This window comes from Argopecten irradians, chromosome 7 (genome assembly GCF_041381155.1).
Source record: "Argopecten irradians isolate NY chromosome 7, Ai_NY, whole genome shotgun sequence".
Taxonomy (NCBI): domain Eukaryota; kingdom Metazoa; phylum Mollusca; class Bivalvia; order Pectinida; family Pectinidae; genus Argopecten; species Argopecten irradians.
Genome location: NC_091140.1, coordinates 16,238,146 through 16,252,501, shown reverse-complemented (window position 1 = coordinate 16,252,501; position 14,356 = coordinate 16,238,146). Strand labels below are relative to the sequence as shown.

Sequence of the window (14,356 nt, the reverse complement as noted above, 5' to 3'; positions counted from 1 at the left end):
AGGAAGGTTGAGTTCGAAAATCCAACATCTTTTTGCAGGCATTTAGAAAGTCATGAAAATAAATTGAAATATATAATTGAACCACGTGGGTCTGTATCATAAAATTGAATTGCAGTGGAAAAGTCATTAGGCAAGAAATTTCAAAGATAAGTGGCGGCAAAAAGAAGTCGGTTTACAGAGTACAGTTACGAATCAGATTAGAGCGGTATATATAACTGTTGTTTACAGGTGTGGGGGTACTGGAGGGACCAATGTACGCTGTTGGAGGACACGATGGCTGGTCATACCTCAACACAGTAGAGCGATGGGATCCTCAGGCAAGGCAGTGGAGCTATGTCGCACCCATGTCAACGTCTCGTAGCACTGTAGGGGTGGCTGTCCTAATGGGAAAGTAAGTACACATACTCACTGTTAGCTCACGGATGGTGGCATCATACTAAACGTCTTGAGACTGATATTGACACGTCATCTTGTGTAATTGGTTATACTGGTAACGTAATATAATAATACACTCTATCGACTGCAGATTTGCAGCATGACTGGCTAACTTTGGGCTAACTTTGGAAAGGTGCTTTTTCCAGGCTGTATTTAGTCGAAACTTAAAAAGAGTTGAGAGTTTTAGTGTTTATCACTGTGGATGGTAGACTGTTCCAGTTACCAATGAAATGTATGAAAAAAAAATTCACTTAATTTAATTCAAAAAGTATAGCTTGCTTTCATGCCCTTTAGTATCTAGATTATTACAGTTAATGTCGTATAGCATTGTAGGGATTCTAATGGGCAGTTAAGCACAAATAAAACAGTTACATGGTACCATAATGATCACAGTTCTGCAGATATATGAAGTAGTGCTGTTTAAATGTACTTTCAATGAGCTCATTCACCCCTGAGATGACATAAACCACGTTTGAAATAGAAGAGTTCAAATGTGTCTCCAGGGGTAATTGAGTTCATCTCATCTCTCTATAATTATTCTTGTCCATGATCAATATGTTTTTAAAATGTATATTATTCTTTTAAATAACTCTTTTTATTTTGTTTCTCCAGGCTATACGCAGTGGGAGGCAGGGATGGAAGTTCATGTCTAAAGACTGTGGAATGTTTTGACCCTCACACCAACAAATGGCTACACTGTACGCCCATGTCCAAACGACGAGGTGGAGTCGGGGTAACCACAGGCGGGGGTTTCCTGTATGCTGTTGGGGGCCACGAGGCTCCAGCTACCAACCCTACCTGCTGCAGATTTGAATGTGCAGAAAGGTATAATACCAGAGCCATAACAGTAAAGACTTGTCTGTGTAATATGACCAGGGATAGTGTGGTTAATGTCTCTGACAGTATGCTTCAGTGAGGCAGCAGTAAAATTTCAGTAAAATGTGATCTTATTGGTTGCCCTTTATAAGCCGTCTCTGACATATTTGAGTATAATGTGATCTGATTGGTCGCCCTTTAAGTTGTCTCTGACAGATTTGAGTATAATGCAATCTGATTGGTTGCCCTTTAAGTTGTCTCTGACAGATTTGAGTATAATGTGATCTGATTGAAGTGTCTCTGACAGATTTGAGTATAATGTGATCTGATTGGTGCCTTTAAAGTTGATTGGTCGCCCTTTAAGTTGTCTCTGACAGATTTGAGTATAATGTGATCTGATTGGTCGCCCTTTAAGTTGTCTCTGACAGATTTGAGTATAATGTGATCTGATTGGTCGCCCTTTAAGTTGTCTCTGACAGATTTGAGTATAATGTGATCTGATTGGTCGCCCTTTAAGTTGTCTCTGACAGATTTGAGTATAATGTGATCTGATTTTTGTTTATTGTTCTGGCAGATTGAGTATAAATGTGATCTGATTGTCGCCCTTTAAGTTGTCTCTGACAGATTTGAGTATAATGTGATCTGATTGGTCGCCCTTTAAGTTGTCTCTGACAGATTTGAGTATAATGTGATCTGATTGGTCGCCCTTTAAGTTGTCTCTGACAGATTTGAGTATAATGTGATCTGATTGGTCGCCCTTTAAGTTGTCTCTGACAGATTTGAGTATAATGTGATCTGATTGGTCGCCCTTTAAGTGTCTCTGACAGATTTGAGTATAATGGATCTGATTGGTCCCCTTTAAGTCGTCCTGACAGATTTGAGTATAATGGATCTGATTGGTCGCCTTTATTTGACAGATTTGTATTAATGTGATCTGATTGGTTGCCCTTAAGTTGTCTCTGACAGATTTGAGTATAATGTGATCTGATTGGTCGCCCTTTAAGTTGTCTCTGACAGATTTGAGTATAATGTGATCTGATTGGTTGCCCTTAAGTTGTCTCTGACAGATTTGAGTATAATGTGATCTGATTGGTCGCCCTTTAAGTTGTCTCTGACAGATTTGAGTATAATGTGATCTGATTGGTCGCCCTTTAAGTTGTCTCTGACAGATTTGAGTATAATGTGATCTGATTGGTCGCCCTTTAAGTTGTCTATGACAGATTTGAGTATAATGTGATCTGATTGGTCGCCCTTTAAGTTGTCTCTGACAGATTTGAGTATAATGTGATCTGATTGGTTGCCCTTAAGTTGTCTCTGACAGATTTGAGTATAATGTGATCTGATTGGTCGCCCTTTAAGTTGTCTCTGACAGATTTGAGTATAATGTGATCTGATTGGTTGCCCTTAAGTTGTCTCTGACAGATTTGAGTATAATTTGATCTAATTGGTCGCCCTTTAAGTCGTCTCTGACAGATTTGAGTATAATGTGATCTGATTGGTCGCCCTTTAAGTTGTCTCTGGCAGATTTGAGTATAATGTGATCTGATTGGTCGCCTGTGGAATTATGCTTCAATGAGAGTTCACTATGAAGTATGGGTTATTTCTGCTCTATCACAAGGAGACATAACACTGATATATACCACAACCTCCCAAAATAGGCATTATAAGAACACTTAGTTGATAGTTACCACTTCTATCATTTGGTTTGAAAATTGACTTGTTTTATACATACTATGATATATTAAATCCTTTATCAGGCTCCATACAGTCTTCTTCATTGATGCTAAAGGTTACATTACATTATATTTCATTACATTACATGTCATTACCAAGCTCATTAATGATAATTCATTTCTTTCCTCTTGTTAGGTATGACCCCAAAACTGACCAATGGACAATGATCGCCACCATCAGCTCACCGCGAGATGCTGTAGGAGTGTGTGTATTAGGAGACAAAATCTTTGCTGTGGGTGGATACGATGGTCAGCAGTACCTCCAGGATGTGGAATGTTACGACTCGGTCAGCAACGAATGGTCAAAGGTAATAATTATAAGTGTAAAAAAGGAAGAAGTTTGAATAGGGCGATATCAGTTTCATTATCTATTGATGAAGCAAGAATGTAATGGTTCTGGATCTGGGTTAATTGCCAGCACCCAGGTAGCTCAATTAGTAAAGTGTTCTGTGATTATTCAGAAGTCTCGGATCTGGCTGTACATTTTTACCGTGTATCTTGTTGTGTGGTGATGACATAATTGTTAAAAAGATTTCTCAATAGAATAATAACACTTGAAGGAGGTTTGAGATATTTGTGATGCATTGAAACTAATATGTTCACATTTGAGGTGAAAATAGCAAATATTTTCATAAACAATTTTAAGCTCTGGTTTATTCAACTCATCTTTATAGAAAAGATTCTGTACTAAATAATTAGGGTTAATCTGAATACTTAATTTATTGAATGTTTTCATTCTTTTTCACCAATATTTGTTCAGCCTTATTGGTGTGTTGTTTTAGAGAACTTATTGTATTGTGTCATGTTTTGTAGATGGCTGGTCTCTGTACTGGCCGTGCCGGGGCCTGTGTCGTCCACGTCAGTAACAGTTGACATAAAAGGAAATGGTCACTTTCTCTCCTGAAGAAGTGGCCATCAGGATTTTTTCACAGAAGACGACGAAAGTCCAGCAATGGTCAAGGATCGCCCTAGCAACTGTTCATTGGAATATGTTACCTGTTACTTATGGACCATTAACTGATCTGGCCTTAAATCCATTCTACAGAGGCATCTACTGTTTCCCCCTTAAAGTCGCATTTGAACTGTTCTACTTCTAACGCTAGAAGAGTTTATTGTGGAATTACAGGGATGAATGAATGTTTAGTTGTGCAGATAAAGGACCTCCTTATACTCTCCACTGAAATATGTTTCTTGAAGATTCTTGGTCAGGAATTAAAGCTTTTCTACCGACATAGTAACAAACATCAAGCAGTGGTCAACAGTTGCCATAGTTACTACATATTTGAATATGTTTTCTGGTATCCACTGAACCTTGAAGCTGTTTTACAGACATTGTGACAAAAGTGGTCAAAGATCACCATAGTTACTGCATATTGATTGTGTTCTTTGGTAACCACTGACCTACGAGAAAGCCTTTAAGCTGTTCTACAGTAAATATATAATGAGGATGATGTTGTCTCCACATATAAAGGATATAATAATTTGTTTATGTCTTCAAATTCATCTGATGTGCCAAGCACAGCACAGGTGGTGTAATGCTGCAGTCTTTCAACTAAAGAAAATTCTTAAATATGTTGCCAAGCAATGATACAAAGTGATTTCTGTTTATAGAGAGGTAACGTTTTCTGTTGTTATTGTTCTGTGGAGATTGGAGATTGACGAGGAAGACCACATCCCCAGAGATCTGACTGGCCATTGTGTCTCGTTTCTATACACTCCATAGTGAACTGTTAACTCCAGGACATGGATGTATAGTTATACCATTCCAGCCCATGTTACACATGGGTTTACATATATATTATTTTTGTGTCACACATTTCCCCCTATTTTCTTTATCCCAATGTGTATTGTCTTTATAACTACGGCATTATACCTCTCAACTCCCTAACTGTGTGTACTGTTTATCATTTTTGTATCATCATCGCCCATTTAACATTACAATTTCAAGAAGATTTCAAACAAAGGGGCATAACTCTATGTGTGTTGCAGCCAAGATTTGTTTGTAACAAAGCATGCAATAGACTATAATGTTGATAAAAGTTTTTGCATGTATACACCTGTATGCATGTAAATCATTATCTATGAAATCTGATTGTAAAAAAAAATTAATTTAGTGAAATGGCAAAAACTTGAGATATTTTTTTTAACTTTGTAGTTAAAACCTATAGGAATGACTTAAGTATGTTGTGTTTTATTTATTGTAATTACTTTCACAGTGCTATGTTGTGTTTTATTTATTGTAATTACTTTCACAGTGCTATTTTATATAAGTTGATGTGGTCTGGACTGTAATATATGTAAAAGATCTGTTAGAATTTCCAAACTTCTGACAAACCCAGACCAACCATGTGCCATTCTCCTATTGTAAGAGTGCCTTATACTGTATTATAGTTGTGATATATTTTCCTATGACCATAGTTTTTTAATGACAGTAGTAAAGGTTTGTGGCATTATAAATTGACACATCAGTGATGTAAAGTGGGTTCAATGATTCGAATCAAATCATGTTGTACCGACAGCAGACAACATATAGGCAATATAGCTCATTTTTAATGGACAAAATCTGTTTAAGTAATTGAATATTCAAATGACTTGATTACCTTAAACTGAGAGAAATTTTATGTATGTATGAATTTACAAGGAAATGTTGTGGACATCATGCATGATTGTACACCTATATAGTTACATGACTTGATTCCCTGTCTCTTTTAATCTAGAGAAAATCTGTCATGCATTCAAATCCGAGTGGGCTTACCGTACATATTACACTTCTGTGTTCAAAACTACAAGATATTCTGATATTGGTATATAATTCAAATTTCTATATAGAACAGTCTTGTGGAGACTCATAGAAAGGCATTTGTTTTTAATTCAAAATTTGATTATAGTCAATCGATATAGAACAGTCTTGTGGAGACTCATAGAAAGGCATTTGATTAGTCAATCGATATAGAACAGTCTTGTGGAGACTCATAGAAAGGCATTTGATTAGTCAATCGATTTAGAACAGTCTTGTGGAGACTCATAGAAAGGCATTTGATTAGTCAATCGATTTAGAACAGTCTTGTGGAGACTCATAGAAAGGCATTTGATTAGTCAATTGATATAGAACGTTCTTATGATTGGTCAATATATCTAGAACAAAATAGATTTAGGATGTTTATTTTGATTGGTCAATTTCATATCAAAGTCTTATCAATGTGTAAGTAAGACCATTCTTTGGTGTTTGATTATTGATTGTCTTTATTAAGTTTATTTTAGATTAAAGAAGTAGTACTATAGATCCAAGCTGTACCTCAGATCTTGTTAAACCATTCCATGTAGCTTCCTATTACTGCCATAGTAATTCATAGGTTTAGATAGAATCCTAATTTCCACGCAACCAATTTTACATAATCCCCATTTCCTAGACGCAAAATTAGATACCAGGTATATTCATCATTTCCTTACTATGTAGAAATATCAGATTATCCTCATTTCCTTGTCATATTTTTAAATCATCCTCATTGTCTCACTAAAAACAAAGCTCATTCCCAAACATGATAATCCTCATTTCCTAGTCACTGATTTATATAATCTTCTCTAACTAACAAGTAAAAGTTTTCCTTACCGTATTTGACCCAATAAGTGTCCAAGGCAGTTAAAGATTGAAAAATAAAAGGGTGCGTAATATGACCAGGGTTAATTATTGCAAAGAGGACCTAAGCCATTATTCATTTTATGTATGTAAGAAATATAATAGAGAAGCCTATTTATTATATATATATATATGGTTGTCATGGTTTCAGTCTGTATTTAATTCTAAGTAAGTGAATTTGAGTCATCAAAAAGGGGGAGGGGTGCTTATTTGGTTTGAATATGGTATTTCCATGTAACAGGTTTTAGTAATCCTTGTTTCCTCACCAACAATTGCAAGTTGAAGATAATCCTCATTTCCTATTTTACAGGTTTAGATAACTTGATATTATATGCTGTTCTTATTGATGTTATTTTTATATCTTTAAATACTTATTCATTTGTCCAATTCAAAATATGGTGCTTCCAATACGACATGAAATTGTGAACATATCGGAAATAGGTGTTGTCTCCCTTTGATAAGTGTTAAAAGTTGCTGTTGTCATAGTTATGATATATCTAGGTCTTGTGGAAATCCAGTATACTTTAGTATTATGATTAGTAATTATTTTTTCATTTGTTCATGAAAAGAACTGCTTCAAATTGTAAACTGGACTGTTTTCATAGTGTGTCTGTAATAATGGTATATACTGTTCAACTTTTAAGTTGATAAAATTATCATTACTACATGTCGTTAGAAAAATCAAATTTTGTTTTCATAACATTTTTTTCTGATTCCTTTATAAACTGCCTTTAGCATAGTTTGATAATCCTGAAAATTTTAATGAAATTCTCTTTAGACACTGGTAATCATGTAAGCCATGGTGATTATAAAAGCCAGTAACGAATTATAATATTACTATTCTAAAAAGCATTTTTAAAGTCTTTATAAATCTGAATGTCTTAATTTTGTGTTTGATGTTGTTAATTGAGTTTGTAATTTAAAGGTTGCTAATTGATCTGCTTTAATTGCTATGTAAATAGACATCGAAAACACAGCTCTCATAAAGCTTTATATGCCATTTAATATGATTGTACTGTGAAGACGATGTGATAAGGATGTGGTCATGTTACTGCTGTGGTATGGAGGCAGTGTTATAAACATATGATCACTTAAGATAATTGTTGTGTTTAAAACAGAGATAATAATCACTGTAATGATTGGATCATTTATAATTAATCATGATTGAATCACTGATTATCATTAATACAATGATTGGATCACTGTCCATGACTAATGTAATGATTGAATCACTGTCCATGATTAATGTAATGATTGAATCACTGATCATGATTAATGTAATAATTGAATCACTGATCATGATTGAGTCAATGATTGAATCACTGATTATCATTAATACAATGATTGGATCACTGTCCATGACTAATGTAATGATTGAATCACTGTCCATGATTAATGTAATGATTGAATCACTGATCATGATTAATGTAATAATTGAATCACTGATCATGATTGAGTCGCTGATCATTAATAATGCTTTGATTGAATCACTGACTATGAGTGATTTAATGATTGATTCACTTATCATGATTTATGTTATGATTGAATCATTGATCATGATTGATGTAATAATTGATTCACTGATCATGATTGATGTAATAATTGATTCACTGATCATGATTAATGTAATGATTGAATCACTTATGATATTGATTAATGTAATGATTGGATCACTTATGATATTGATTAATGTAATGATTGATTCACTGATCATGATTTATGTTATGATTGAATCACTTATGATATTGATTAACGTAATGATTGAATCACTGATCATAATTAATACAATGATTGGATCACTGTCCATGACTAATGTAATGATTGAATCACTGTCCATGATTAATGTAATGATTGAATCACTGATCATGATTAATGTAATAATTGAATCACTGTCCATGATTTAATATAATGATTGGATCACTGTCCATGATTTAATATAATGATTGGATCACTGTCCATGATTGATATCGTCATGATTAATATAATGATTGGATCACTGTCCATGATTAATATAATGATTGGATCACTGTCCATGATTAATACAATGATTGGATCACTGTCCATGACTAATGTAATGATTGAATCACTGTCCATGATTAATGTAATGATTGAATCACTGATCATGATTAATGTAATAATTGAATCACTGATCATGATTGAGTCGCTGATCATTAATAATGCTTTGATTGAATCACTGACTATGAGTGATTTAATGATTGATTCACTTATCATGATTTATGTTATGATTGAATCATTGATCATGATTGATGTAATAATTGTATCACTGATCATGATTGATGTAATAATTGATTCACTGATCATGATTGATGTAATAATTGATTCACTGATCATGATTAATGTAAAGATTGAATCACTTATGATATTGATTAATATAATGATTGGATCACTGTCCATGATTAATATAATGATTGGATCACTGTCCATGATTAATTTAATGATTGGATCACTGTCCATGATTAATTTAATGATTGGATCACTGTCCATGATTAATGTAATGATTGAATCACTGATCATGATTGAATCACTGATTATCATGAATACAATGATTGGATCACTGTCCATGATTAATTTAATGATTGGATCACTGTCCATGATTAATGTAATGATTGAATCACTGATCATGATTAATGTAATGATTGAATCACTGATCTTGATTAATGTAATGATTGAATCACTGATCATGATTAATGTAATGATTGAATCACTGATCATGATTGAATCACTGATTATCATTAATACAATGATTGAATCACTGACTATGAATGATTTAATGATTGATTCACTGATCATGATTAATGTAATGATTGAATCACTTATGATCATGATTGATGTAATAATTGGATCACTGATCATGATTAATGTAATGATTGATTCACTGATCATGATTTATGTTATGATTGAATCACTTATGATATTGATTAACGTAATGATTGAATCACTGATCATAATTAACGTAATGATTGAATCACTGATCATGATAAATGTTATGATTAGATCACTGATTATGATTATGGTAATGAGGAATTTGCTAATTATGATTTCTGACGACTTATCATCATGAGTGTTCTCTACAAATGGAATGACTTGATTCAAACAGAAGAATTATTTCAAAGGAACGATACATGTCTACCACAAAGATGATTATTTATCAATGGATTGTATCACTGCTGCTGTTAATATGGATAAATCATTGTAATCATTTAATCAATGTACATATAATCCTAAATCCTTCCACTGCTTTGGTCTTCCAAATGATGTGCATGTGTGTGTGTGTTTTGCCACATTCAGTATTTTCATCCTCACCATTGAAGCTAACATTTTCACTCTTTTCATTGAAGTCACAAGGATATTTGGTGAAATGAGAAATGTTTCCTATTATTATCTTAACTGAACTTGAAGATGGAAATATGTTTCATAAATCTATGGAAGAAACTGCAGAACATACAAAAGATTCAAAGCCATGATCATATCTGAAAAAATTAGACGCTCAGATCTGTTAGATAATTGCTCAAATTTTCCAGAGTTGAACATTTCTCATTTCACCCTTATTCAAATTAACATAGTTTTAAATTAATGAATATTTATTAAAATATTGTTGATTCTTAGTAAATTATGAAACTTTTACCATATCTAAGTGCTGGATAACACATTGTATGTGTACAAATTTTCTAAATTTTATCACATTTTCAAATGTTTTTACATTAATATCTGTTTATCATTTAATATGTTGTCACGGAAAAAAAACTCCACACAGTTTGTAAATAGTGTTGAACAAATTTATACTATTTTATACAAAGATAAATAAAAATGAAAATTAAATTGATTCATTGTCTTTATTTTGTTTTTAAATAAATATTTATGATACAATATATTACATACAAAAATACTTTGCAAGATTTCAGCAGCATATTTATAAATGATTTACATGTACATGTATATAAATAAATAAAATATTCAAACAAGCCAATATGAAGTAGTTTACTGACAGATATGGTAAAACATGGTTACAACGAACTCATGGAATCCAACGAAAATAGTTTGTTATAAGTATACTTCATTATTCACATATTGCGAACATCATATAGGTATATTGGTGGTGAATGAAAAGTACTACATTATAACCATGAATTTATTGTGTTCATTATAAACATGTTTTACTGTATTGATTTTTATGCCCTCACCATGAACATAGTTATTTTCTTTGTTGATATCTTGAGAAATTATGCAGTAATTTCTCTTTTGCAATCCAAAAATTGTTCACAAGAAAACAACGAATTTTTGATAGAATATTTTAAGTTTTACTACAAAATAATCTGATATCACCGACAATACACCTCAAATATCCTTAAATATAATATTCAGTCAAAAAATGGACGGATAAAAGTACTAGTACATGCATATATTCACAGAGAATTAAAGTTTAATGTTATCACAGATTTCCATTACAAGGTTACTTGGTACGCATTGTAACACTACAGGGGAGATCAAACATATTCTAAGTTCCAAACTGCACCAAGCAAATTAAGATGCCGATAAATCAAGATTTCAATATTCAATTGACACATTATACCTCATGCTAGAGGGATTTCTTACATTCCATTGTCTGTAATAAAATCCCTATACAAAATAAAAACACTTTGTATCACAGTTAGACAAAACTCATCAAATATTCTGAGCTTTGAGGCAATAGGTTACAGTGGTATTGTCATTATGCATAATAAACAAAGACTAGACAACAACAAACAATCGAGCGGTCCGTGGAATCGTCTGACAATAGTAATTATTGGACGGATTGTAGAATCTTAGTCCACATCACGGAGTTAAACTGTAAAATAATTTTGTTTTGATATCACTTATATGGAAATCACAAAAATGTAAAGAAAAGTTCTGTCTTCATATGGAACTATTTCAACTTTCTCTGGTAAAACATTTCACAAAATACAATATGTTAATCACAGTCTTGTAGTTTTTCCAGTGTTGATACAAAAGTACCACAGAGCAACACTTTATCAAACTAATCTTTATTGGATGGAAATATTTTCTGTCAACTGGTTATTAGAGAGACTTCTCTAACTTCAAATTACAGCTTTTCCAATAACACATCATATTTCATCAAGATATTCCATGTACTGGATGTGACTTGCATAAGAATGTTTTAGGTTTTTATCTGTAATGTCAACTTCTTATTAGAAGATCTCTAGGCATCATTTTATTTTTAAAAAATCTGAATCTTATAGAAGAAATTTTGGCTCCATATCTTAATTTCATAGAATTCCTATGGCTCTGAGGCATCTACAATCCCACCAAGACTTTGTGCAGCTCCATAGTATAAGGAATGTCTGATTCTTGCTCCATGTAGGGAATGTCTGACTCTCACTCCATATAAGGAATGTCCGACTCTCACTCCATATAAGGAGTGTTTGACTATCACTTAGACTTCCTACGACTCTGTATTTCCACTGCCTGTCTGTAGTCCTCTATAGCCTCGCCTTTTCTCCCGAGCTTACCGAGAACATCTGCCCGCCGTTTCAGCACCAGGGCATCATCTGGCTTCAGACTCAAAGCTGAAAAGTGTATGATTATAACGTATTAATATCTATTAAAGATGCTCCACCGCTGACAAATGGTTTTTTTTCACTATCGAAAACAGAAGCAGACGATTTAGTATTTTTCTTCAGTTACATACTTATCACCATTACCACCAATGAAAAGTCTGAGCTTCTTATTTTACTTCAAGTTGAAAATATGAAAAATAATTAATTGCATCCCGAAAAAAATCCATGGCACTATATTCTATATGAAATGAAGCACTGATTGCGCATGCACCAAAGGCGAAATAAATTATTTTTTATTATTTTTTGTGTTAATTAGGCATATATATACACAATTAAACACCAATTATTGTTCAAATGACGAATATCATTTATGCTCTGTCGGCGGTGGAGCATCTTTAAGTTACATGTCCGGAATTCATTTACTTCAATAATCAAAGCTTTCATAAAATTAAGATAATTCTGAAAATATTGTAAGCTAACTTAAATTTTGCGTGTAATTGTCTTTCGTGTATTTCACGAGCAAATTTGTGCCATGCAACTATTATGATTATATAGATAAATTATGTATATTCATAATGAAATGACTCTAAATCGAAAAATTAAATCACCATGAAAAATACATTTGGTTTAAAAAAGCGAAAAGTCGTTGAGAAGTTAGTTTTCTGTATAATGTATTCCGTCTTTGCATATTGGAGTTAGCTCCCTTGCGGGTAGGTATCCATTGTTACGTCATTATTTTGTGAGCGCAATTCACGTTTTTTTCTCCGAAAAGTGTGATGTTATGCTCACAAACACATGACATCACAATCAATATCTACCCGCAAGGGCAGATAACTCTGTAATATGCAAATACATAATATACACTATAAGCAATATGATGCTGTAACATGAATAATAAAAAATTATCCCTGTCCATGGGGAGGGAGGATATTGTATTTAAATATGATTCCTCTAGTCCATCCTATACAGAAGATGCTCACTAAGTGGATTGGTTCTATAGGAATACTTCACCTCCCACAGTAAAAGCGTTAAGAAGAACTCTGATAGAGTACTTACATTTGCTATAATCTGCCTCGGCCTTGTCGTACTGGCCTAGAGAAGAGTACAGGTTACCACGGTTAAAGTACATATGGGCTGTGTGGGGACTTAACTTCAGGGCCTCTTCAAAGTCTAACAACGCACCTTCAGCGTTCCGCAACATCACCTAGAAACATTAAACAAATGTATAATGATGACTTATATGTTCAATTTTGTTTTGCCATTCACATTTTATGTCATGTAATTCTCTGTCTTAATGACATCAAAATAAAACAGAACATACATCACACATAAACCATACTGATGTACAACTTAATTTAATTACACATCAATCACAAGTCAAGATATTTCCTTGGTTTAAAAATTGCTGGATAGAGGGCATTAGGACAAGTCAGGTTTAACTGGTGGAGGAAAGCCGGAGTACCCAGAGCAAAACCACCAACCAGTGGTCAGATTCTGGCAACTGCCCCTCATGGGGTTCAAACCCACAGACGAGGGGCTTGCAGTAACATGTCAGAACAACTTAACCATTTTGCCACCATGGCTCTCACTATATACATGAACTACAATAAGCCCAGCCATTATTGGTATAAAGTTTATATAACTTATCCTGTTTAGATATATTGTGACGTACCTTAGTGATAGCACGGTTGAGGAAGGCTGACTCGTCCTTGGGATTATTTAGTATGGCCTTGGTGTAATAGTCGTGAGCCTGAAATGGTAATGACATGCAGTTATTAGAATACAATCAGTTATATTAAATATAAATGATATCTTATACCTTACTTGCTTTTATGTTTCTTCAAAACATGGAAATACCATATATTCAGTTATTTTTTGGGAGTCAAAATTTTCGTGATTAAATTAAAAATCAAATTTTACTAAAGAAAGATTTCGCATTTATATTATTCAACCAATTTGTAATATTTCACAGGCAAAAATTTCGGGACAATGATGATGGCCAGAAAAATCAAGGAAATATCATACCCTACAAATAACAGACTATACAATATATTACTGAGATTAAATTAGAAATTCACTCAGACTGCATATCAGCACAGAACTTTTGTAAAAGAATAGAAGACAGTTTGGCATTGTGTATGACATCTAAAGAGCATTCA

The 14,356-nt window shown here is 33.2% G+C and overlaps 2 protein-coding genes across 9 annotated transcripts in view; one reads left to right on the top strand and one right to left on the bottom strand.

Moving 5' to 3' along the window:
• Positions 1-5,203, top strand: part of LOC138327681 (kelch-like protein 5) — a 106,197-nt gene extending 100,994 nt beyond the window's left edge. For all 5 annotated transcript variants that reach the window (XM_069273980.1, XM_069273976.1, XM_069273977.1 and 2 more), the window contains 4 exons: positions 229-391; positions 1,048-1,260; positions 3,121-3,292; positions 3,798-5,203. In XM_069273980.1, the coding sequence (XP_069130081.1) occupies positions 229-391; positions 1,048-1,260; positions 3,121-3,292; positions 3,798-3,857 (608 nt within the window). In that variant the 3' untranslated portion in view covers positions 3,858-5,203. The remainder of the gene's footprint in view (positions 1-228; positions 392-1,047; positions 1,261-3,120; positions 3,293-3,797) is intronic.
• A 5,253-nt stretch (positions 5,204-10,456) lies between these two features.
• The window catches only part of LOC138327678 (uncharacterized), a 56,191-nt gene continuing 52,291 nt past the window's right edge, over positions 10,457-14,356 (bottom strand). For all 4 annotated transcript variants that reach the window (XM_069273967.1, XM_069273968.1, XM_069273970.1 and 1 more), the window contains 3 exons: positions 13,870-13,947; positions 13,254-13,401; positions 10,457-12,206 (listed from right to left, as the gene is read on the bottom strand). In XM_069273967.1, the coding sequence (XP_069130068.1) occupies positions 12,070-12,206; positions 13,254-13,401; positions 13,870-13,947 (363 nt within the window). In that variant the 3' untranslated portion in view covers positions 10,457-12,069. The remainder of the gene's footprint in view (positions 12,207-13,253; positions 13,402-13,869; positions 13,948-14,356) is intronic.